The sequence below is a fragment of the Bolinopsis microptera genome, chromosome 8 (genome assembly GCF_026151205.1).
Source record: "Bolinopsis microptera isolate Bmic1 chromosome 8, MBARI_Bmic_1.0, whole genome shotgun sequence".
Classification (NCBI taxonomy): Eukaryota; Metazoa; Ctenophora; class Tentaculata; order Lobata; family Bolinopsidae; genus Bolinopsis; species Bolinopsis microptera.
Window position 1 is genome coordinate 6,060,827 of NC_087079.1, and position 27,922 is coordinate 6,088,748.

Sequence of the window (27,922 nt, forward strand, 5' to 3'; positions counted from 1 at the left end):
TACTTTCAACACTACTATATAACAAATAATTTGAGGATGTCGAAAAAGAATGTCAGTCAAGCAAGTTCGCAAGTAATGCAGCACTAATTGGAAAAGGTGTGTGGGGGTGATGCGGGGTGGCCGGGTCGTGTACTCAGAAGACTAGCCATGGACTCCTGAAGCAAGTTGAGTAATTATCATTTTTCTACAATCAGCATCAGCACCGCCATAAACATCATCATTCAAATCCACGTCCACGTGACCCTACCCTGACCCTACTTTTAACCCTGCGAACTTGCTTGGCTACAGTCTGGATATCCTTAAATATTTGTATATATATGATACTACTGTATGTAGTGTTGAATTGTATGGTGACTACGGTCTGCACTTGAAATAGAAGAGCCTCAATAAAATAGCAGTTATTATAAGTAATGGTTTTGTGAACCACTGCAAATAGCAAATTTACTAAAACGTATTGATATGTAATTACTTTATTGCTCATTTAATGTATGACAAATTCAAATTTAAATTATACTTTAAATTTATACTGATATCTTTGATTGTCATAACTCTAAAAGTATTAACAGATGAATATTAATTTTTAAATGTTTAAAATTGCACTTGAGGTTTAGCTGTGCTTTTATCATTATGCTGTCCTATTCGTGTTAGAGTGAGAAGATTATTTAACCCAAGACAGTTATTCAATGGAAATCTAAAAAGTAAAGATATCCACCTGCAGTCTTGCAAAATCCCTCTCCCCATTTTTTCCCCTGTTATCTGCCTCCCCATACATTTTTTATTAAAAAATTTATATATAATACCCGCAGACTATTTACCCTTTATATGTGTACATTCATTCGGATTTGAGATTCTAACTAATATTTGTGTGGGATTGTTTATTGATAAAGTTGAAAATTTACATTGAATTTGAATTGGTAGCCCTTCCTTACCCCAACCCCTCCGATCCTTACCCCAGCCCCTTCCCCCTCATTGCACATTCACTCCATTTTACATCTCATCCAAAACAATTGACGTTTCGATATACTTTATTCATTTTCAATCAACAATCGTACTTAATAACTCATTAACTAGCCTTAAATATACTGGTGATTCCTGCTAAGCTTAACGTGATCACTGATAAATTTATGTTACTCATCTCACTGCCGCCTAGCTTGTTTCAGGTTTACTGGTCTGGTTCGATGGGTCTGACCCTGGCCCCCTCCGCTCACCCCTGTACTCCGCATCCATTATCATCATGAAAAAGACCGACAAGAAACTCGACAGGAGATCGGACCTCTTTAATTCCACGTCTCGAGGGTGCAAGTCAGCTGGATCCACCCCTATTTCGAGCCCAGCTTTAAGCCGAAAAGTCACTAGCAGAATACATAATAGGAACACAGAGCCAGATGCAGATCTAACATCTGATGGAGACTTTGTAGATGTAGAGAGCAACGAACCAGCATCGATCCCAGGCACGCTACTCTCTAAGTGTCCCTGCTTTGTAGAGTCAAAGAACCCTGCAATCTTATGTGTTACTTGTAAGCAGACCTTCCATTCTAACTGTGTTAACCTTGCTGGCCTCACAGCAACTTCTCTAAAGAAGCTCAGCACTTCCTGGAAGTGCCCGGACTGCTTTATCTTTCCTTACACAAGAAGATTGAAGGAGGAGGAAAAATCCAAAGCCTTAACAGAATTCTTTAGCAATATTTCGAAGATATCAAAGTGTAATGAGGAACTCAAAGAAAGTACAACAACCATAGAGTTCTTCAACGAGCATATCAAACACCTCATACTCAAGGAGGACAGTTTCAAAGAACACTCCAAAAGAACAGAACGATTAGTAACTGGAATTGAAGATATCACTGAAGACATAGCTTCTATCAAGGGTGTACTTACGAAAGTAAAGGAGAGTGGCTCAGCTCTTGAGACAACCAGCAACTCTCTCAAACAGGAGATTGATGGCCTGAAGGACTCTCTCAAAAATATACCTATGACAGAGCAACCTCCGACTAACAGCAGTACTTTCGATCATGTTGACAACCTGATGACCCAGATCAAAGTGCAATTGGAAAAGATCAATGATCATGTATGTCCCTCAACGTCCACACAGAACTTTGATGAAGGTGAACTACCTTACAATGAATCTATCCTTATGACCCCTAACACTACTTCTCCTCACTTTGCTGCATCTCAAATTCCTGAAGGCCCTGCATGTGACCCTTATCTAACTTATCAGGAAGATATAGTGCCTGTTGAGCTTCACAGCAAACTTATAAAGCTGCTGGAGGACAATAGTGCGGATTTTTCTTCGGTTGGTGGCAGCAGGGATGTTGTCTACTTTGGTGAACATGGATACTGGTACACAGGAGCCTATCATCAGGCAAAGGAAACTCCACCGGAGATACAAGATCTTTTGGACTGTGTGCGTCCCTCTCTCCCCAATAGGAAGAGCTGGCTGAACTCTTGCCTTGTTACAAGATATACAGGCAATAGTAGCCATATCCCCCAACACTGCGACAATGAGGTTCTTATTGACCCAGAATCGGTAATAGTCACTGTGTCCCTTGGTGATGAACGCACAATAAAGTTCACACATAAGTCGACTGAAAAGTCCTTAAAGCTCAAAGATGGAAGTGTATACGTGATGTCCAGAATGTCCCAGGAAATCTGGAATCATGGTATTGAACCCCTCGCTAATGAAGAAGATGGCGAGGAATCTGAAGAGAAAACTTCTGTGAGGTACAGCTTTACCTTTAGGCATATTGCGCCTTTCTACAAAAATAGCACAGTGTTAATTGGAGACTCAAACACTAAGTACATCAAATTTGGTAAAGATGTTGGAACTCTAGGAAAATGGGTTACCGGTAAGCGAATGTGGGCTGCTAAAATCGACGATATTCCTGCTCCCAAAGACATAGGCCCTTTTCGGAACATTGTTATACATACGGGAATCAATGATATTCGAGATGATTCCAACAGACCATCCACTAGAACACTTATTGCTAAGCTTAAGAAGAAATGTTGTGAAATTCAGCAATTTTATCCTAATAGTAAAGTTCATATTAGTTTACTCTTGCCCACCAAATCACAGTTTGTTAACTCACGTATAGGGGAGTTAAACAGTTTAATTGTCGACATGGTTTATAATAGGAAAAACATGTTTATTATAGATAACTCTGTACTAGGTTCTGTTAACGGATGTATGCCCTCTAAGTATGGTAGATTCTCACGTGATGGCACACCATTGGTCAATGATGTTGTTCATCTCGGGAGAGAAGGCCTGAAAATATTTTGTATGAACATAAAACGGTGTATTGTACAACGTGGTGGAAGTCAGTCCACGGAAAGATTTAAAGGTGGAAATGGTGACTATAGGAGTGCCCTAAGTAGGGGTAGTAGGGGTGATATCTTACCGATATGACCTCAATAAACTTCAATATTACAAGAGAGAGATGTCCAGGTTGTGATAGCAATGTACTAAGCCATCATAAAATCATAATATGTGAGAGTTGCGATACAATATATCATGCCAAATGTTCTGAACAGAGTTTTAAATTTGATCATGTTAAACAAATGTGGCACTGCAGTCAGTGTTACGCCTTCAAATCCCAAAGGTACAATCCTTTTAACTCAATTATTTATGACAAATATGATCCCAACACTGTAGAAAGAGACGAGGATATGGAGACTATTTCAAACATTCTAAAAGACTGTAGGTATTATAACATGACAAATTTCAACCGGCTGTCAAAAAACATACTTAACCATAACAAGCCGTTTATATCTATTGTGTTTAACAACATTGATGGGAACGCATCTAACTTTGACAGCTTTATTACTGATATGAGTCAATATGATGAGAAATTTGCAGTTATTGCGCTAGCTGAAACAAACATTAATGAGGAAAATAAAGATCTATACAAAATTGATGGTTACAGCAGTGAGTACAACTCCAAAACTGATGGGAAAAAGAAAGGTAGTGGCCTTGGTATATATATTGACAATCAGTACCAATACAGCCGAATCGAAAAGTTATGTAAATGCTCTGACAATCTTGAAACACTTTTCGTTGAGATCACTAACACAGAGGTTCCACAGATTGCTGGTGTTGTTTACAGGCCCCCTAGTGGTGATATTCAAGATGCACTTGCTGAGCTTGATGTGTTGATGAAATTTCTACCGTCTAATAATGTAGCCTTGACAGGTGACTTCAATGTTGATCTTTTGGCCCAGGGACGAAACATAGCTGAATTTGAACAAACTATCTACAGTAACAATTTAATCCCTTTGATATCGATTGCCACCCATGCCAAGCCGGGTTGCAATGAAAGCTTAATTGATAATATTTTAGTGAACTCTACTGAGCGTGTGTTAGGATCTGGAATTCTTGAATCCAAGATTTCCCATCATAACCCAATCTTCTGTTTCATATCGTGTAATATTAAAGAGAGTTCAAATACTGCCAAACTTAAACCTAAGTATGATTACTGTGAGTCTAATATAGAAAGTTTCCTTAATGATATTGGAAAGGATATCTACCAATCGAACTTTTCGTATGATGAGGAAGGTTTTGAAAAATTTGTCGAAACTGTCCACGAAAAAATCGAACTGAATTTCAAAGTGGACTGTACTGCTGGTTTTCAATCAAAACGCAATAGATTGATGAATCCATGGATCACTTCTGCGTTAATTAAATCTGTGTTTACTAAAGGCTTTCACTACAAGCGATGGAAGGCTTCGTGTACCAAAATCAACCCATTAGGTGAGGAAACTCTATATCTTAAGTATAAGGAGTATCGTTCTATCTTAAACAAAGCTATAAAATCTGCGAAAAAAGCCCACTATGGGAAAAAATTTGAACTTGCTAAAGGAAATATTTAAAAAAACCTGGCAATTGATCAACGAACTCAGGGGTAAATCTAAAAAAGATATAAAAGCATCATTCTTAATTGATGGTAGAATTGTAACTGAACGCCGTGAGATTGCCAACGGATTTAACATCTACTTCTCGTCTATTGCTCGTAATCTTAATTCAAAAGTTCAATCTTCTGTACCATCTCGTACGGTAACTGATGGCAATTTCAATAAAACGAAGTTTAAACAATACCTCAAGGGCAGAGAAAGAATAGTGAACTCTTTTTTTCTCAGCCCCTGCGACGAGGAAGAGATAAGTAAAATTATTGGTAGCCTTGAAAATGGGAAGGCAAGTGATATCTCTGTTAAAGTCTTAAAAAAAAGAGTGTAAATTATCTGTCTGGTCATATCTCTAGATTCTTTAATTGGTTCTTGGACAATGGGGTCTTTCCAAACAAGCTTAAAACGGGCTCTATTACACCAATTTATAAAAAAGGAGACTCACGATGCCTTGATAACTATCGACCTGTTTCTACATTACCGATATTTGGCAAAATACTTGAAAAAATAATTTATAATAGGTTATATAATTACCTCAGTGCTATGAACGTGATTTATGATCGACAATTTGGTTTTAGAAAACAACACTCAACATCTCATGCCGTAAACTATTCTGTCAATAAAATACTTAATGAGATTGAACAGAAAAATCATGTAATTGGAATATTTATTGATCTAAGTAAAGCATTTGACACAATTGAGCACGATAAACTCCTGCATAAACTTGAACACTATGGAGTAAGAGGTATTGCACTAAAAACTCTTGCTAGCTATCTAACAAACCGTAGCCAAGTAACTTCTTTTCAAACTGAAAAATCGGACAAGTGTTCAGTTGAGTATGGTGTACCCCAGGGGTCAGTGTTAGGACCTCTACTATTTCTGATTTATATAAATGATATTGTGAGCTCCTCAAGTTTGGCTGAATTCGTCCTGTTTGCTGATGATACAAATATTTTTGTGATAGGTCGTTCAGCACAGGAAGCTTTTGAAAAAGCTAATCATGTAATGAAACAGGTCAGTAACTATATGGAGTCTAACAAGTTACATATAAATGCAGGGAAAAGTTGTTTTATGCATTTTCAGCCAGGTTTGTCAAGAGCAACACAGACCTGTGCTAGAACACGGCCCTTTAACAGGAATCTAACGATTTCAATAGATGGCAAAAAGCTAGAAAAAGTTCAATGTACAAAATTTCTTGGGGTGATAATAGACGAACAGCTATGTTGGGAACCACATCTTAATCATTTATCTTTAAAGCTGAACTCCAGTATTGTATCGATTAAGAGAATTTGCAAATTCATTCCCAAATCTGAATATTTGAAACTATACAATGCTCTATTTATGTCACATCTTAGCTATTGTATAAGTTGCTGGGGTGGGATCCCTAAACATAAGCTGAATAAAATCTTTGCTATTCAAAAACGATGTATACGACTGCTATTTGGTAACATTCCCAATTTTGATCATAAAGAATACTACTTAACCTGTGCACGTTCAAGAACTTATAACGAACATATGGCTAAAAAGAACTACTGTCTTGAACACACTAAACCGCTATTCACTGAGCAGAAAATTATGAACCTGGAGAATCTGCACATGTACCATACATTTATGGAGCTATTCAAAATTCTTAAATTTGATGTCCCCCAGTCGATTAAAGATCTTTTCAAGTTCTGTCCTAGAAATGAAAAAACTTCGTCTTATTGTCCCATTACTGAGGTTAGATATCTCCCAACAGAACTTTTTGTACACCTCTACGAAAATATCTCATCCCCTATGTATTCGAAATATGTGATGCTAATGTAGATGGGATAATAATCCCGGGTTCTTCCAAAAATTCAGACTTATCAGCCTCGTCAGGTATTATTAAATCTAACCTTAAAAAGCACTTGCTATCCCTCCAAAATCGAGGTGACCCTAATATATGGTAACTAATCTATATTATATCTCAAATTCTACATCTGGTACGGCTCTGCACACATGATATCTCTCTCTGCCATGAAACATGGCTAACCTTTCAAACTATGATTTAAAACATAAACCTAATCTAAAACTCAACTGGGCTCTCCTATGTCACCAAACTAGACCAATAAGCAATTTTAGCTTAGATAATTATATTTTTCTATATTTGTATAATAAGTATTATATTGACGTAGTGGATGGTTGAGGGGGTTTCAAGCACAGGTCACTCTCAAATCCTAAAGATAAGCAGTGGCCTTCGGCACTTGAAACCTCTTCAAACCTCCCCTGATTTATTTATTATTGATATTGTTTGATTGTGCCGTAAAAATAAATATTTGTTTTATTAAAAAAAAAATATTTGTTTTATTAAAAACACATTGTAATTTGTAACGAAAACAGCAGCTTGTCATCTCCAGAGGTGCTAGGGGACCCATTTCACGATTTTACAGGACAATTTAATTAGTAACATCCAACATGATATATCTGTGTGAATCTAATATAACACAGGTTACAGTTGATATGATGACGTCATAGTAACAAAGTGACGTCATAGTTCACAAATGTTCACAAATGCCGTGCGAACTGTGACGGATATCAATAATTAGGGAACGACCCCAAGGATTGTGAAACTACTTTGATCTTTCAGGGGACTTCTAAATAACATATTATCATGTTTCTGGATCATATAGCTGAACATGTGTAAGTGTTTCAACTGCTTCAACTTTAATACTCTTAACCATAACACTGCTTCAACTTTAATACTCTTAACCTTAACACTGCTTCAACTTTAATACTCTTAACCTTAACACTGCTTCAACTTTAATACTGCTTCAACTTTAACACTGCTTCAACTTGAACACTGCTTCAACTTTAATACTCTTAACCGTAACACTGCTTCAACTTTAACACTGCTTCAACTTTAACACTGCTTCAACTTGAACACTGCTTCAACTTTAATACTCTTAACCTTAATACTGCTTCAACTTTAATACTCTTAACCGTAACACTGCTTCAACTTTAATACTCTTAAACTTAACACTGCCTTAACCTTAACACTGCTTCAACTTTAATACTCCTAACCTTAACACTGCTTCAACTTTAATACTCTTAACCTTAACACTGCTTCAACTTTAATACTCTTAACCTTAACACTGCTGACTGCTTCAACTTTAATACTCTTAACCTTAACACTGCTGACTGCTTCAACTTTAATACTCTTAACCTTAACACTGCTTCAACTTTAATACTCTTAACCTTAACACTGCTGACTGCTTCAACTTTAATACTCTTAACCTTAACACTGCTTCAACTTTAATAACACTGCTGACTGCTTCAACTTTAATACTCTTAACCTTAACACTGCTTCAACTTGAACACTGCTTCAACTTTAATACTCTTAACCTTAATACTGCTTCAACTTTAATACTCTTAACCGTAACACTGCTTCAACTTTAATACTCTTAAACTTAACACTGCCTTAACCTTAACACTGCTTCAACTTTAATACTCCTAACCTTAACACTGCTTCAACTTTAATACTCTTAACCTTAACACTGCTTCAACTTTAATACTCTTAACCTTAACACTGCTGACTGCTTCAACTTTAATACTCTTAACCTTAACACTGCTGACTGCTTCAACTTTAATACTCTTAACCTTAACACTGCTTCAACTTTAATACTCTTAACCTTAACACTGCTGACTGCTTCAACTTTAATACTCTTAACCTTAACACTGCTTCAACTTTAATAACACTGCTGACTGCTTCAACTTTAATACTCTTAACCTTAACACTGCTGACTGCTTCAACTTTAATTATACTGCTTTGAAGTGAACTGCAGATCATCGTCCTCAGTTTGTAGTAGCCTCATGGAATAATACGGATATAGATTTAACCATATGGAAATTAATTTCGTTTATATATTATTTATTTACTGCCCGTATTAATTATTCATATAGACACCGTATACTGACTACTCCCTAAACTGGACCAATTGTAAGTTTAACAACACACTTTTTCTAAATTTGCCGAATACGGAGCGAAGGTTGGTGCCTCATAACTCATTAATTATTCAACCACTCAAATCTTGCAATCCTCGATATAAAGTATTTCTAGTTGCAGTAAAATGAAATGTTCCCGATATAGATGATATATAGAATAAGCCATGTGTTACAATGGTATCATTACAATTATATGGACTACAATATCAGACTTACAAATAACGGTGCTCTTTATACTTTAACACGTACGTGCTTTAGCTTGATAGTACTAGTAGAGCTGGTACCTGGTCACTGTACTTGGTTTTAAACTTATCATGTCAACAATAAAGATCAGATAAACTAATTACCAAGATGGTCATTACTTCTAACGTTATTTTGTAAGAGCGGATAAGGTGTAAAGGAACTCGTGACAGCGATACAGGAATCTGATTGGTCGATGTTGCAAGCTGGTTCATTCACCACAGTATCAAAACAAACGTGTGCACTACCTCCCAGACATTACCAGCGTCTATAATACCCATAATTACAAACTTTTCTAATTAAGTAAACACGTTCTGACAATGGCAATAGTATCGATAGTATGTATTTTGGGACCGTGCCAACCGATCACTATACCAACAAAACATCATGTTTTCCAGAATCCCTATCACATGATAAATTAGATACAATCTGCTAAACCTTATAATTTATAGGGTTAATTTTATAGGTTCTTTAACTTCCCTGTTACTTCCTGTGTGTTATTGTTGCTGTACTTTTGTTGCAGCAGTCCCTGGAGAGCTCGGTACAATGTGAACTTTTCTTAATGCAGTATAATTATTATACACAATGGGGAGAATGTCGATCTTGTTGGCCACAATATAATGTATATAATATAGCGACCCGCCCACTTTACGTCACCCCCCCCCCCCCCCCCCCCCCCTCGTCACACACAGAACTACCACAATAGTATTATCGTACCCTCGTTAATCAACATTGTTGTACTCTGTAGCGGGTATCATACACCAGATGAGGGCCACACAATACGATACCAGTGTTCCGCCCCCTACTTCAGATCATGGGTTATAAGAGTTATAGTGCCTTTAAATACAGAATACAGTAGTCTCCTTTTGGCTTTCGTCCTTTAATTAGACATGAAATATTAGTAGACATGTCATTTTTAGTCATACTATTTAATGAGTTTAAGAGATTAGCCCACTGGATCACTCAGTTAATTGTTATATGAGATACCGTGTAGTTATTATATTATAGCACTATATTTTTACAATAAATATACATTTAATTGGACATATATTATTAAAAAGTAACTACGCTCAGAGATAATAAAGACAGCTGTAATGAGTGAATGTAGTTTTTAGTGTGGATGCCTGGTTGTAATATATGTATTGTACAAAATGATCTGTTGCGTAATACCTTATATTATTACATGAATATTCAATATAATGACGCACAAACGTACATGTTGATCTGTAACCAGCGTTTAACACAGAGTTCTGACAGTTTTGAAATAGGTAATAGGCGACCCTGGAGTAATATAATCTGAACTGTGTTATATATAATATAATATCTTGATGAGATATAAGAATGTAGCTTTCTCCTACAAATGTTGTGCCAAAAGTCATGTACCAAAATAGAATTGATATCAAAATATAATGAATCTCTGGTCTTTGACAGTTTGACGTTCACGTATCATTAAGTCATTTATGGTGGCTCAGTAAAATTAAATATTGAAAATATTCAACTTGAATGATTTTTAATAGATTTGTTTCAATACTTTTCATATTTGCTCTCTTGAGAGGGATTAACTAGTTGCTGAGGACGAAATAAGAGTCTCCATTCACTATAACATATTGCTAATTATATTTAATGGTACAGATTTATTTTAACCAATGTGTGTCGCAGAGATGTGAAGAGCATGCAGCCGAAACGTCGACAATATACCTGATGTACTTTGTTGTATATTAGAATTAGAATTATTAGAATTAAATTGTATAGCGAGTGGAGACTCTCATTTCGTCCTCACTCATCAGTGATCAATTTTGGATTTGTCTTAAATTAAAAAGTTGTCAGCCTCCATGAGTTATCCTTGTTATAAACTATCACAGCGCAACAAGACGTCATGTTGACGTCTGTAATAAAATACTCACGATCAAACAGCAAGGAGGAGCTAGACTAATCACATAATAGCATTCAATACCTGGTACATGTGTAGGTTAGTGACGTTTTTATTTAAGTTAAAGTTGATGAAATATTTTAACACAACATGCGTGGTTTGAATTTGACAATTTGACAATAACCAGATGATTTTTAAATTTCTTTTGATCTTTAAATTTTGAGAATTGGCAATTGGGTTTTTGAGTTGAAGGTTGAAAGCAATAAAACATAGGATGCTGATACATAGAATTAAACGAAATAATGATGGAAATGATTATCATAGTTAACATAATTAATTAATTAATTATCATAATTAACATTTAAATATTATAAGAGCATAGTACATCAATATTTAGGTAAAATAATTACGATACCAGTATGCAATGGTAAATTTAAAACGCTGAATCATAGATTATAGCCTGAAGAATTCGGGCAACTCTTTCATTGTTGTGAAATATCTGCATTCTGTAATAAATAAATTGGCAAACTAAAAGTTGGAAATGATTTTAATCTGAATTACCATCATGTCAAAATATTAGAAAATTAAAAGTTAATGATAATTACTGAGTCAATCTCAAAATAAAACCGGAAAAATAACAACAATTTGAAATGTTTAAATCTGGAAATTAATGGTTTCGCAAACGTATTATGTGAATTAAGAACAGTCCCTACTCCCTAACCCCATCCAAATGCAACTAGGCAATGGTCGAAGTTTAAATAAATAATGGCACTATATGAATTATGTATTATATAATGTACTTGTTTAAACTTCAATACTGCAAGGGAACCACCCGGGAGGTGGGACAGGTATTCCTGACATGTGACAGCAATTAACTGTCCAGCTTCCAGCGTTGATCAATCAAAACCATGAATAATTGTCACATGTCAAAATAAATTAGCCTCACCACCCCATGTCTATTAAATTGACAGAATCAATATATTATAATATTATAATTTATTTATGTATGATGTATAATATGAAAATTTAAAGATACCGTGAAATTATAATGAAATTTACTAATTGACTTAATTTTAAGAATAGATCATCTAATCCTATCATACTAATAAATGCTAATTACTATTGTGGAGAATCTTCAATCTTCAATCTTTAATCGACATAATACATGTCACAACAGATCAGTCAAGAACAATTTCTATTTTCACTTCTGTGAAAATTGGGATGATCGAAGTTCTAGAAAGTAATTCCTGAGCCATAACAAGGAACCAATTTGTACGCTAATACTTCCATACTACTAGAATCAATACCAGCTGTCACAGTGTGGCTGAACAATGTTTTTACTGGATCGTCCCAGAATAAATTAACATCCTAGATATAGAGATTGTTCCAACTTTATCGACATTCTCAATTAATACTTAATAGTTTATATTGAACTAACTTAAATACAAAATTTATCTGAGCTAGTACACTAAGCATCATAGATAATAAGTTAGACGCATCACAATCCGCAGCCTGAAGACTACAGTTCAAGGAGCAGCTGGAGAGACTCCATCTTGTTGGCTATTATCAGTGAGCTCTATAGAGGAGGACTCTCCAATGGTAGTGGTAGATTCACCCTCCAGCATGTGCCATCTTGTAACACGGTGGCCGCACGAGGAGAGGGCATCTTCCCAGTGGGACCTGGTAGTGCCACCTGATTCCTTACCTAACACCAGTCCTCCGATGTAGCTGTGTCTTTTGAGCCCTGTGCAGTCCCACACAGTTATCTCAAGACATCTATCATTGCTTTCTATGTCAAAACTGCTTATGTCATAGGTAAATTTGGCTTTATGCCCAAATTCTGGGTTTGAGGTTTGCTTGATGATCTCTGTTTTTCGCTTGTAGGTGTTTCGTTTCAAGGATGGTCGGATGTTGACTTTTACCATTGGATTTGGCAGAGTGTCAGAGCCAGGGACCATGAGCATGCTACATCTTACAATAGTTACTTTGAGCTCTTTGTTAGCTTGGTAATGCAGTGAAATTTGTATCCTTCCTCTGTCTATAACTGCGGATGCTTCATGTGTTTCCTCTTCCGGCTCTTTGAGAACCTCGCCATATAAATGTTGCTTTTGGGGGATAAGACCATCTAAAGGTACTGTGGTTATTCCAATCATATCATTTTTGGTCATTCTGTCATAATCTAATACTGTTAGTCTGACCATTTTTGTCTTTATGTCAGAGTCAAAGATTCCATGGTATGTTAACTTTTCATTGAAGACAGGATTCAAATCACATTCCTTTCTTGAAGTCTTGAGTTTAGTTGCCTTTGGGTGTCCTGGTATCAATGTACATTTAACATATGGATCACTTGTTCCTCCAACATCCATTGGTTTAAGCTTATGACCAGAAAATACTTTAACATTTAGCATTTGTTCTATAGGGTCATACTGAAGAGAAAACCTAATAGCTCCCAGCTCTCCGGTTTCCAGATCATCCTCGTTTTCTTGAGAGTTAATATCATCTGATCCTATCGCATCCAACACCTGGTCCTCCTCACAAGGTATTCCTCCACTTGTTGACTCATCTCCATCTAGCTCATCTTTGTTGGACTTATCCTCTCCTTCATCACTATCACTGTCTTCAGAGTCAGAATCATCAGACTCTTCGGAGTCATCAGTAGTGCTAAGGTAGTCAGAATCAGGATCCCAAAAGCTCTCACTGTTAACTTTATTGGGTCGTTCAATAGGTTTCTTTTGGACAGGCGAATTTTTCAATTTTGGAAGCTGTTTTGGAAGCTTTGGGGGAATAACATACTTTGGAATAGCATGGAAGAACCATGCATTTGACTTTTTCCATATTTCCCTATACTCACTGCAGACACGGCAAAGAATTTTCGGTAAAACAATTTGTCTCTTCTCAGTTTCTACTTTGCACTTACTACAGACATTTCTTTGACACATATGACAACGGAATGGTTTGGCCTTCAGGAAGCCAAAGCTTGCATTGCAGAATAAGCATGTCTTGTAACCATCTCCCTGACTACACTTCATGTTCTCAAATCGTTCCATTAATTTGCCAATCCTCTCCTCTTCTAACTGAACCAGCTCATTGTGTTTCTTGATCACTTCTTCAATCTTATCAATCTCATGTTTTGCAAAAGATTCTCTAGTACACGTGGGTTTCAATCCAGATTGAACACTTTTGTAACTCCATCCCATGCCATTGTTCAATTTTGATCTCAAGCAAAGCTCTCTGTCTGTTGGGCATACCCATTTGTGAAGTCCAGCCTTAGACATGATCTGCAATAAAATTGAAATGGTTAGAATTGTATAAATTGAAAGAGGGATTTCAACAGACCAATAACAGTTACAACCCCCCCCCCCCCCCCGCCCCATCAACCCTTTACAGGATCCACCCCTGATTTGAATTAATGAGGTCATGTATTAGTGCTTTTCAATACAAATTTAAAATGGGGCAATCATGTAATGGAGCCAGGGTTTGGACTAGCTTTCACCCGCTCAAAATGTTTCCATCACGATACATATAATCTATATGATAATTTGAAAGTTTCTTTTTGTTTGTCTGTTTGACTACCCACGTGCAAGTTAGATGAGAAATAAGAAGTTGCGTAATAACACATGTGGAAAAGCAAACATACATGATGCACGTTCAATGATTGTTGGAATAGCATTTTGATCGGTTTAATTGTAATAACCTTGTGTTTAAAGTGTTTTACATTTAAATCAGATGTATCTTCGATTAAACAGCAACGGATGTAAAGTTTTAAAAAATTAAAATCAAGAATATCCAGAGATCTTTTCTCCCGGAGCGAGTTATTCCGCATTGGAACAAACTCCCACGGACGTCAAGAACCCTTTGACAGTTTAGGCTTTAAAATTAAATAAGGAGGATTTAAGAAAGATATGATTTCTAAAAGTACATGGTGGGCCAAAAGTCAGTACACATATGTTGGACTTTATAGCTCTGTCACTGAGTGACTATAGTTAGTGGCGTAACGTTGCCTGTTGGCGCCCCCCTGCCGAAAAAAGCGCCCCCCTGTTGGCGCCCCCTCCCCTTTTGGTGCCCCTCCCTAAAATTGAACAAATTAGGTGATTTTAAAGAATACGCCGGTAAAATCTCTAAAAAATTGTGTATCTAGAGCAAAACGCGCAGTTTTGCTAGTACTTTAGTTAAGTTTTCGAAATTGTCCCACATTCAAACGACGATTTGGCGCCCCCCTAAGACGGCGCCCCCCTGCACAGCGGGGTCAGCAGGGCCTTTCGTTACGCCACTGACTATAGTGCCCAAATGAAATAATTCTTTCTGGTATAACTAAGACTATCTTGGTCATATTTAGAGGTGGTGTTCCTGATGCTAGATAGCGGGTATTTAGGGAACCATGGACATTGTTGTAAACAACACGAACGGATAAATTTGGTCCAGGGTTTAGTAATAATAATAATAATAAATACAACATTTATAAACCGCCTTATAGCTAAATCATATAACTCGATATAATTTAATCCTAGAGATAAACTCCAGTGCTTTCTAAAGCGGCTCTTACATTAACTGAGCTTAGTTTAATTGAAAATTAGACATGACAAGTTCATTTTACCTATATAGGTAAAATAAAAAGGCCTATGTAAATGCAAAATCAATCAAATGCTAGAGAAAAGAAGTATGTTTTAAGCTTGGTCTTGAAAGATGTAACTGATGTAAGGAAGATGTAAGGAACAACTACAAATTATTATCAGGGAAATATTAAGGAGAGAAAACCAGACCACACCTAGACATGGCCCCAAGCCAGCTGCTGGTAATTACAGAAAAACAACTTCACAGTCTATCTCGAGGACATGGTTGGTGACAGGTTGGGTGTCGTGGTAAATAACAATTTACCAGAGATGGCAGTTAAGAATAAGGCTGTCCCGATGCCCCTCTTCCCCTATACACAAGCTTCAAGTGTCTGAGATAAATGGTACAAAATATTACCATAAAGTAAAGATTTATGGACGACCTCAAACATGGTACGGAGTGTATTTTAGGTTGGAGGGTGCACCAGGGAGTTTATTAGCATCGATAGCAAAAGAAAATATATACAAAATAACATAAAAGTAAAATATACCCAATAGAGCACATAACATAAGAAGACTGGACAGCAAATTTTCCCTGTTACCTCTATTACTATTACTGTTGATAGCATACCTAGAAAACATACCAGTTGCAACACGGCGTAACGTTGCCAGTTGGCGACCCCTGCCGAAAATGCGCCCATTCCCCCCCCCCCCCCCTGTTGGCACCCCTCTTCTTTTGGCGTGTTTTATTAGGTATAGTATTTAATAATATTAAGTGACATACAGTATGCAATCACTTTATTTGAGAGAATATAATGATCAGATCCAATAGGACATTGATGCAGACTATTAAAAAATGATTGAATTACTACGTCAGTATCACAATGGATTAAACCAAATTAAGTGTATAATTCTGAAATAGAAATTTGCCAACACTGGCATCCCAGCTTTGAAGTGGGATGAATATCATAAAAGCCCCTAGTGTCACACTTAGGAATAAATTTAACGGGTAATACTCGTACAATAATTGTTTCAAATATTCAAAATATTCAAATATTCAAAACCGTCGACGAGTCCAAACTCCAACTCGGCGCGCGTTTTCTGTTCATGCCATAAAACAGTTTATGAAAGCTCAAGGAAAACATCAAAGTAAAACAATTTATGCCTATAGCAGCGATCAAAGAACAAATTATTCATAAAATAATTACAAACATTACCAGGGATTTTTTTGTTGAAGTAACACCTTTGTGACAATAAATCAAAAAACATTTTTGTCAGACTCGCGACGCAGCGCACGCACGTGAAAGGCTTGTAAAACGATAATTGAACTGTTAATGCTTTATATATAAGCTGATTCGAATTAGTTTTTGTTTTACAGTTGTAGCGCGATGCACTACAGGGCCTCGCCGCGCATCCAATAATGCTTTTTTTCGATAGATCGGCAAAATGCACGAATGGGCCTCGCCAAGCTGCGAATTATTGACATTGTAAATCAAGTTGAGAAATTGAAAGTACTTAGTATTTTCACTTCACATAGCCATGTCATGTCTACGCGTACTGCATGACGCGCTAATTGTTTCACAAGTAGAATAGACCGCCTTCGGCGGTTGCGCGCTACTGCAAGCGAGAGGGCTCTGGTTAGAGCAATATTTTCACCCATTTGTACTTAACTGATCAAACACGTTAGGTTTTTTTTCTTGAGATTCGGACGGTAAAAATTAATAAATACAAAAATAAGCCAGGAAATTTGTTACATGAGGTTGATATTTTTACTTTTTCACGTGGTCGGTACGTTACAATTTGTCCATTGTAACGGACCGACCACAGAGTACTGTGGGGGCTGCATATGATCTAGTTGAGTTCTTACGAAGTCAAAATGAATGTCATCTGAGTCATGGAAAACCCTAAGGTAGTATTTTATCGAAATTACCCTCCCCATGGTTTGGAGTGGTGGCACACCCAAAATGACTTTGTATGAAGACTTTGCTGCAGCGCAGTAGTTCACTTTTTCCATCTTCGTCATACCCATCTAAGAGATCAGCTGGAATTTGTACAAAACACTATTAATCTGAGGAGATGTTAATTCATATTGCATATAGAATTAAAGAAATTTGGGAGTAGCCATTCCAAACGTTTTCTAAGGTGTTTGTCAATCCAGAGATGTCGAAACAAAACTGAGAAAGATTTAACCCGCCGGAGAGGTTCCGACTTGTGCATGTGGGTTGGACTTCTTTTAAAGATATAAATAAGAAGTGAAGAAGGTCTTCAGTGATTGGTCTGAGGCCTTGTCTGGTCAGAGTATACGTTATAGTATAGCTTGTCTACGATTCCACTACTTGTCAATGTCACATACCTCGAATTATTTGTTATAATATAGTAGTGTTGAAAGTAGTTGAAAGTATTAAAACAGTATAACAAAAGGATCGTTGAAGTTGAACATGGAACATTTACACCAATAGTCCTATCAAAAACAGGTGGATTGGGATGAGAAGCAAATACTTTCTTCCAAAAGTTAGCTGATAAAATGTCTATATTGTGAGGCAATGACTTTTATCAGGAAAAAAGAGTAAGATTTGACCTATTGAGAACAACAGTCATTGCTCATCGAGGAGAAAGAGGGTTGAAAAGTAGTAGTGTAGTAAAAATAGCAGGCTTAAATATAAATTTAGAGCCAATAAATTGAAATGACTACTTAAAGGGTTGTTATAAAATTTACTCAAATTTTTATTGAATTTGTATATTGAATTTTTATATAAGGTCATTGTGATATTATGTATATACTAGAAAGCCCGTGGTCATAGGGAAGAAGGTAATATTATTTGTATCTATCTTTGGTAACTTCAGTTTTTATCGCATCAAAAAATATTCGTCACAAACGAAGATACAGCCGAATTAAATGTAAAACACGTTAAACACAACGTAATTACCACAAAACCGATCAAAATGCCGTTCTAACAATCTTTGCAAGTGAACGTGCGTGTAACAACCATCGTTACTATGGTTACTATGGTTACTATGGTTACTAATACTATGCAACTTTTATTTGTTTACCTAATTTGCATGTGGGCGGTCGTACATACATTCTACAAAAACAATTCTTTGAATTATAAGTAAGATTGTTTGAATTTCTTTTCTTCATTGTTAAAGAAAACTGTGTCCCAAATCATATGAAATTACTGAGCCTACTAGTTACAAACGTGCTTGCTTCACGTGTTCAACAAACACGTTTGTTAGTAGAGCCTACTAGTTATGTATATTGTATACTTATCTTATCAGTTATAAGTCGATTATATATCGCACTTTTCGTCAATGACTTAAAGTCTCTTATCAACTCATTGTAGCCAGTTATTTAAAGATTTTGAACATCATTATCTTTTAAACTGATTGTAGGAGAAATGAAACAAAGAATTCAGTAATCACAGAGTTATTAATATTTGATTACATCCTTTCAATTGTTATCACGTTTCAGGGTAAAAGATGTCATGGGGGCTGGAGAAATAATAGGAATCAGTGTTGTAGCTGTGGTTGCAGTTGTAATCATCGTAATCTATGTTTGCAAATGTTATTCGGATTATACACTTGGCTATCATGATCAGAATATCAAACCAATCAACCTTGACAATGACCAGGACTTGGCATTGATAAGTGTTGAATGTACAAACCCGATGCCCCATGACCCGTACTATGCAGATGCTGAATTAGCTAGAAAAGATCACAATGATTTAGAAATGGTGTCAATGTCAATTGAGCAGTTTATGCGGAAAGAAACCTTCCGGAAAAGCCAACGGGGAAATCAGAAAAACTATAAAAAGCTTGGACAACATGCACATTCATCATCCTCTACTGGCATAGAAGAAGATCCTGGAAACTTCGAACACCATGGTATCTCAAGCCACACAGATGAGATTGATGGGGGGCTTCCTCAATCTGTTAAAGGTCCTATTGCCAATGGCAACGGATATCACCATTCTAATAAAGCTATCGATGCTCCTGTTATTGTCCACCACTCTCTTGGACATCAACAGTCTCTAGAAAATAAACCCCCCTTAAAAACAGAGCTGGATAGTCACATTTACGCTGCTGTAGAAAAATCCAAACCAGCTCCTAGTGCCCCTTCTATGGACCCACCTACTTATTTCAGACCAGTGAAAGCAACTCCAGCTACTATCTCATCAAATATGTCCCAATCTTCAGCAGCTACCACCATCGATCAGTCATCGGTGAATGATTTCAGACAGGACATTCCACCGATGTCTGCAAAAAATCATCATAGTACACCTACTTTGTCAGAAAATCAGGAACAGGAATTCAAAAGTGATGTCACAATACCAGTATCTGTTAAAAAGCCTAGAAAACCTGCTCAAAAATCACTCGAAAATGTTCCCCCTAATGAGCAAGAATTGACACAAGAGAATTTGTTCTTCATCCCAGAAGAAGTTGTTTCACCTAAAACTCCAAGGAAAAGTCGACGTGCAAATGAGGGAAACATCAAAACATTTGATGATCTTGGTGTAACTGCTGAAAAACCCAAAACACCTAAAAAGTCCAAGAAGGCAAAAGGAAAAGGGGATGGTGCTCCAAAAGCACAAAAGAGGCGCAAAAAATCAGTTCCAAATCTTGATATTGCTAAACCAACCATGATAACAGACATAGAGCCAGAAGTACTGTCACCTAAGAGTCCACGACCAGAAGTAACTAACTCTATCGGTTTAAAAAGTCCTCCAATTCCCCCAAAGCCAAAGTTTAACCCCCTCCTCTCACCAGTTACGACCAGAAATCTGGGAAATGCTAGAGTTAGTCAACTGTAGCATTATCTTCGTTCTTTTTGAGCTTTTATAACTTATTAATATCATAATATTATGATTTTGATAAATCTATATAATAATGTATTCCACATGGTACCCTATCATGATAATATGTAAATGAAATGATAGGTATTTTAACTTATTTTTAGCAGATTTTACTACAGTACAGTTTTAGTTTATAAGTGATATGCTGTGATTTCAGATTGATTTTGTGTAAATGTCAAAATTTAAGTCAAGTATATCCTCTTCAGTTCTTGGTATGTTCTATTGTTGATAATAATGTTAAGTTGTGAGTTAAATGTAAACTTGAAGAACAAAAGTCAATTTTTCTGCTCTAAAAATTAATGTCTTATTGAATATTCCTGAAATGTTTTCTTGTATCAAATATGAAATCCATGTGGTTGAATAGGTCATATAGACCATGTTGTTTCTAAATTTGTTAATGCTATCTCGAAAAGCTTAGCATGAGTTAATATATGGAGTATATGATAGTAATATGATATAAATAATAATTTATGCATGGTAGACAATTTTGATTAAGAACCCTCTATAATCAACCTTCATACATTCAGAAATATGGAAGTTTTAGTTTTTCCTTTTGTAATGCTGTTCAAAATTATATTAAATATATTTTTATATCTTGATAAATAACAATTACATCAACAATATGCTTTTTTGTAAGTTATTTGTGTCTTGCTCATAATCATCTTCAAAATGTATCATCCACGATAACTTGAAAAGAAGTACAAAATTCTGTCCTCTACAGCCAAATTTTAGTATTGGTTGTAGTTATGTAACTCACCTTAAATCACCTGTATTTCCTCTAGGTAAGGTGCAATGTTAAGTAAGATACTACTGTGGGTATCCTTAACTGGAGCTCTGTTATTGCTATCTGAGGCTACATACGAATGTGAGTTAAATTCTTTATCCCTTAACGACTTTTTTCTTCTTGATATTATCATATTTTAAAGTAATTATATCTCTGCTGATTCTTTCTGTTTAAAGACTACTACGTCAATTTTGCACAATCTAATCTCTCGCAGTAAGGTTATATTAAGAAATTATGATCTCCTAATATTTATCATATTTTCATTGAACAATATCCATCTTCTTCATCGTTACATGCAACAGTTGCGCTGTTCACTAACATTAACTTTGAAGGTTGCTGAGTCGTTTAAAACGTATGTTTCAAATTTCACAAATTTATCGTTTCCAGTTCAGTGCCACCAAGGTGAATTCCTCAACACGACGGCCAGTGGCCGCTCAATCTGTCAGAAATGCCCAATTAACACCTTCTGGGTGATGCGACTGAATGCGGAGAATGAGATGATTGGAGCAGGATGCGAGAGATGTTTCGACTGGTTGGAATCCCCCGTGGGCTCCCTGGACATTAGCTACTGTGCTTGTAACAACGAACAGTGTGGTGAGTTTTACTTTACATTCCTGTACAATGTCAGACATGTTTGATGCCCCAGATGCTTCAAGCACTTTGAATGGTTTGGTATGTTTGCCCGCTAACTAAAGTTATTTTGCAGCTGAAGAGACCCCTTCGTCCAGTATGGGAATGATAATGGGTATCCTCATTACCATCCTAGTGCTGGCAGGTGTAATAGCTGCACTGTTCTGGTGTAAAAACTCTGGGCCTGAACTTCTCAAAGCTATCAGGTAGAGTTATTATTCTCATTTCTTGTATTGACATCGAAATATAGCTGTACAAATCTATATTAATTTTAAATACTACTTCAAATCGTATTTTTGTAGCAACTCAAATTGAGTATGCATATAATAATATTAGGTACATAGTGGTGTTTTTCTATACTAAGTCACGTGCTTGAATAGATCTTTTTAGGGCATGTTTTTATTTTTGAAGCGTGTTGTAAGTACTAAAATGTATCTATTATATATATAATATTTAATAATCTTCAGTGGTAGACACATACGAGAGATTGAGGAAGAAGATGAAAGAGGTCATGGTGATTACGAAAGAATGCTGGCCGGCGAAACACCTTCTCCCAACCTTCTCGACTGTGATGTAAGAACTAGACCCTAACTAGACCCTAACTAGACCCCAACTAGACCCCAACCAACTATTCATTCGTTTTCAGGGCAAATATTAGCTGTTATGGCAGATGGAAAATCCTGTTAATTTCCTTGATTATTCAGAATTAATTGCTAACAATAATAATATGTTAAACTTTATCCCTCTCACAGATAGGGATAGAGATAACAGATGAGATGGTGGACGATACGGGCTACAACAACGAAACTGCAAAGGGAGACCACAATGACATTCAGGCAGTGCTGCGCGCAGCGGTCATCAGCGAGAAGCGCAGATCGCGCATGGTATCAATGTCCTCCATGTCTGAACTAGACCGGTACAGGGCTGGTTCTATGAACTCTGTGAGTGGCAGATCTCAGGGTGGGTACGGATACCCTTCTCCGGCTAACCCTGCTGGCTACGGTCCATCTGGTAACAATGGCAAAGTGCCAGCACAACTACCCTTACCTAGTTACTCTGATTTTGCGCACACTCGCAAGGCGCAGACTGCGCTGTGAGCCGCAGCAAAGTGAGCTTCACGCCATAATATTATGCTGTGTTCTTGATACTTTTAATGTGTTCTGGGGATATAATACTTTTTATTTCAACTTTTAGCTGGCATCGCTTTAATTTTTTAACACAAATTCCAGATCAAATTCACAACTTTTTCTGATAAAAGAAAACATCTTTAGTTCAGTAAAATATGCAGAAAGTATTGAATAGTTTATTTTGTGAATTTTGTCCGTCAAGGCTTTGAAAATCCTTATCCTTTCAGTGACAAAAAACAATTCTAATTGTCGTATTTTTAGTGTGATGTTGTCTTTGTAATTACATGTGATTAAGACATTTTAACTAGCCCATTTATAATGCATATATTGTGATGTGTGTGTTGAAATTACAGATTTTTATACAGCTATAAATGAAAATTTTTATTTGATTTTTATTTTCGTTGACCCAAACTTAGGCTGCTTAGTATTTTTTTTTTCAAGAACAATATTTTACTGCAACGTCTGACGATTACAACCAAATAAAGCTTCAAGTTCGGGTCATATATAATATAATAGAGAGTGTAGTACATTGAGGGTACGGAAATCAATACACACTGTGTGAGATAGGTGGAATTTATTGACAGAATATATGCGTGTTAAAAGAGACGTAATTTACGTTTTGTAAATTATTCTGGGAATTCTTGAATTTTCAGTACAAACTGATGGTAATTGCATGCGCAATTTAGTTGTTGGTGAAGTTTTATATGTTCTGGAAAACGGAAAGGTTTACTAAAATTGTTTGCTGAACTTAATTTTGGGTAATGAATATTTTGAACACGATACATTTTTTGGTGTCCGACAGGCACTGAGGCACGAATAATCTGCCGAAACAGTCACTGAATACCTTTCAAAATGTCAATTTTATTACGGGCAAGAAAAATCAAAAATTTATTTGAAATTTCATTGTAAATTCAAGAACTTTTCAAGAACTTCCAAACGACCTGTTACTAAAGATTTTCAAAATTTATCAAGTTTTTATATTTATACCTGGCTAGGGCTCCATCGTTGGCAGTCAAATACTTACTCAAAATTAAGTTTAGCAAACATTTTACGAAAAACCCTTGTTATTGCAATGTTTATTTGATTTGTATCGGTAGCAAGCAATGAGATAGGATTTTTATAATTTCTATATATTCCTGAATAACGCTACGTATTTCATGATTGACACAGTGAGGACAATTTTGTAACCACTTTTCAAGACCACCGTTTTATGATTACTTAACATGCTAATAATACATTAATTACCTAATAGTAGATTAATTAACTAATAGCAAATATTACACCTATGACTGGCTATACTTGATTGCTGACTATGATATCTGGCAACGTTACTCTGCAAGTTTACGCTACCTTATATCGTATTATGAAACTCTGTGTTTTCTTGTATTGTAATATGACACTGAAACAGCTGCACAACAACTCTATATTATCTCCGTGTTGGCAAAACTCCAAATTCACTCCACATACGTATATTCCCATTCCCAATATGTTATAATCATTGAAAAGAAGAGGGCCTAAAAACAGCTTTTCATACTGACTTAAAACAAGGGATATGGTCAGACCACTACACTCAACACTGGTCAACCCCGGCCAAAAAGGATATGTTGAAATGAATCACTACAACTTATCACACCTGACCTTTTTAACAGCTGTTTATGACACGGTCATGTCACCATGGTGACACGGTCTCGTCACCATGGTCCCCTACTTTACAGGAGATGTTTACTCAAATTAACTGTACCTACTTCTATAAACTCCTATAATCACTACCATGTTATGTTTTTTATTACTTCAAGATAATAATATTCTAATAAAAACAGCGCTCTGATCCGATTAATAATAAAGCTACAATCTCTCATTAGGATGAAAGTTAAGCGTTTGAAGCACTCTAAGCGAGTTCTGTCTTTCTACGAGAAGAACTTCTCCTTTAGAAAACCCTACAACGTGCTTGTAGACGGTAAGACCTCTAGACCTCTAATTACTGTAATTAGTCATTAATTACAACTAAGTTGTCTGGTAATTATTTCGAGTATTTTGTGCGTTTTTCAGTCAGCTGAATAGATTTGCCTCTTTTGCCTCTTAATTTGCCTGCTAAAGTAGAGTGTATTTAAGGTGTACGTGTGTTCACTATTCTGGTTAAAAATAAGGAGTTTAACAGGTACAGCTCATGTGAATCTCCCTTATTTTCGTGCAACAAAACGTAATAAAGGAAGTGACAGCCCAGATAAGAGGTCGTGATGTCGGGATATCCTGACATGTTTGATGAGTATAGATTACGTAAAGAAGGTTTCAGTTATAAATAGATTATTTAAGAATCCTAACAGTACACCCGGTTATAGTTTACCTTCGCTAGAGAAAGAAAGTGGTTTTCGTTCAACCATTTTGTTCTTATAATTATCATTATTGGAACACTTCCACTCGAAATAACCGAATGTAAACCGTCCCCCACGCCATGTGCAGTGAAACCCCGTAAAACCCTGATTTACTTCAGACATTTTTAGGGGAAACATGAACCTTCATGGTAGTCTGACAATTATAGTTCCAGATTTATTTTTATTGAAAAGCCAACGTCTGGCTTAAAACTTATAAACCCTCTCCGTATTCCCAGGTACATTCTGCCAGGCGGCGCTGAAAGGCAAGGTAGACATTCTCCTGCAAGTGGGCAAGTACCTGGGAGGTGAGATTAATGTGGCTACTACCCACTGTGTGCTTAGAGAGTGCTTTCAGCTTGGACCTACTCTGTCAGGTATAGTAGTGCTGTAGTGGCACTGACGTTATTCATTACGTCATTAACATTATCAACATTTATCAACCTTATTAACATTATCAATTTTATCAACATTATCAATTTTATCAACATTTGTCAATATCTTTCAAATTCAATCGTTCAAAAGCTTTTTTATCGAGATCAAAATTTAACAGCATTTGTCAATATCTATCAAAATTTGCTAAACTTTTCAAGGTGGGATCATTTTCATGAACATATGAATACTTAATTGCGATTTTTGATAACATTTATTTATAACCAAAACTCTTTATCTCAAAATTCAGTTTTTTCTCTGAATACACTCATCGCTAGTTGAGTAATATCTACCGATGTACCATCAGTAACTACATAACATCATGAAGTACATACTTAGATAAAATATGGGGAATATACGACTTTTACTTTATTTTAACTTAATGTCAGCGTATGGTAACTGATGTGATGGTTTGCAATGCTGGGAAACCTAACGTATGCTTCTACAATTTACGTTATATAGTGGGTTGAATGTATGTCATGATAATTTATGCGCATAAGAGTTAATATTATGTTAACAGACATTATTTCTGGCATCTCCAGTACTTACTACCCAGTCTAAATGTACAGTTGCTCTGTAACCGTACGCGAGGAGAACTTTCTGGTAAATAGTGATGTAAAAACCTAGAACACATCCCTCATCTCAAACTTATTTTAACACTAAATATCTTGTCTCCTTATTTGCAAGAGCACACAAGATCACTAAATCTCCTTATTATCAGGAGCACACAAGATCATTAAATCTCCTTATTCTCAGGAGCACACAAGATCACTAAATCTCCTTATTCTCAGGAGCACACAAGATCACTAAATCTCCTTATTCTCAGGAGCACACAAGATCCTGAAGAAGTTTAAGCGGCACAAGTGTGGTCACGAGAACGCAGCACTGGATGCAGCCTCATGTATGTCTGCCATGGTGGGAGGAGGGAATGTGGAGCACTACATAATAGCTACTCAGGATACAGAACTTAGGAAACAGCTCCGAGCTATTACTGGTGAGTTTATATAATAGCTACTCAGGATACAGAACTTAGGAAACAGCTCCGAGCTATTACTGGTGAGATTGTTATTGTCGAATCTCTTAACTTAAGTTCATGTTACAGAAACATGCTATTCCTCACTGAGAACCTTCTGCTATTCAGGAATTCCGTTGTAAATAACCCATGTTATTTCAGGAATCCCGTTACTGTACCTCTCAGCCTGCACCCTGTTCCTTGAGTCTCCCTCATATGAGTCACGTGACATTGCGAGGAGAGTTTCCTCAAACAGGACCTACTCACTGACTACGAGAAGGTGCGACTTTCTTGGTTCTTGTTTCGCTTTCTGTTTCACTTTCACTTTTACTTTAGACAAACAGGACTACGAAAAGATGCACAACTTTATTTTTGTTTCACTTTCTGTTTCACCACTTCTTCCTTTTTAAAACAGGCTTACCCACTTACATACAGACGCTTCTGTAAAAACATCATCACTTTTCGTCTCGTACGTTTTGTTTCCGACACATTTGCAGCTTTCACCCTTAAAGCTGAAACGTATACTTTCGTAGCATTTAGCGGCTGTTTAAAAATTATCACACGCTTGTTGCGTAGTAAGTTATTAGGTATTATGTGCATATTTCTGGAACTGGAAAGTCTTAAGTGTACTAAGTTATTACGTATTATATTGCTTTTTCTTGTTTTTCAAATTCTCAACAAGAAAACTTCCTAAACAGCTTCTGATCCGCACATTGCTAATTGTTGTTAACAGGAAACTCTGAAGAAACTGACGGGTATCGACCCGGAAGAAAAAACAGTGAACAGAAAGAGAAAGCGTCCGAAAGGACCAAACCCACTGTCATGCAAGAAGAAGAAAGTCGAAGAGGGAGCGAAGAATAAAAAGAAGAAAAAGAAGAAAACTGAGACTAGCAAGGAGACTAAGCTAACATTATCTAGTGAACCTCATCAGGAGACTGTTATAACTGCTTCAGTACCTGTTCAAGCCGTGTAATGAATCCTGAAGATGATAATTTTTATTTGAAGTGTGGGTTTTTTTTTCAAGATTGGTCAAATTAATTTATATCTTTGACGACAGTTTTAACTTTTAACAGTGAAAACGTTTGACTTTTATTCGCTGTTAAAACTTAGATTTCTAATTTATTAACTCTGTAGTAGGTTTTTTGACGTTTTTACTTCGTTTGTTGGTATTTAAGTTTAACTTATTTAACTGTTTATTAAAA

At 36.3% G+C, this 27,922-nt stretch overlaps 2 protein-coding genes across 2 annotated transcripts; one reads left to right on the top strand and one right to left on the bottom strand.

The window, feature by feature from the left end:
• The first annotated feature begins 15 nt into the window (after nucleotides 1-15).
• LOC134820271 (rRNA-processing protein UTP23 homolog) lies at nucleotides 16-27,922 on the top strand. Its single transcript, XM_063830509.1, has 6 exons — nucleotides 16-33; nucleotides 24,768-24,864; nucleotides 25,516-25,653; nucleotides 26,535-26,702; nucleotides 26,883-27,000; nucleotides 27,454-27,922. The coding sequence occupies exons 2-6, from the start codon at nucleotides 24,771-24,773 to the stop codon at nucleotides 27,461-27,463; spliced, it is 528 nt and encodes a 175-aa protein (XP_063686579.1). The 5' UTR covers nucleotides 16-33; nucleotides 24,768-24,770; the 3' UTR covers nucleotides 27,464-27,922.
• LOC134820265 (rabphilin-3A-like) lies at nucleotides 11,242-14,276 on the bottom strand. Its single transcript, XM_063830499.1, has one exon. It carries the CDS (start codon nucleotides 14,239-14,241, stop codon nucleotides 12,493-12,495), a length of 1,749 nt encoding a protein of 582 aa, XP_063686569.1. The 5' UTR covers nucleotides 14,242-14,276; the 3' UTR covers nucleotides 11,242-12,492.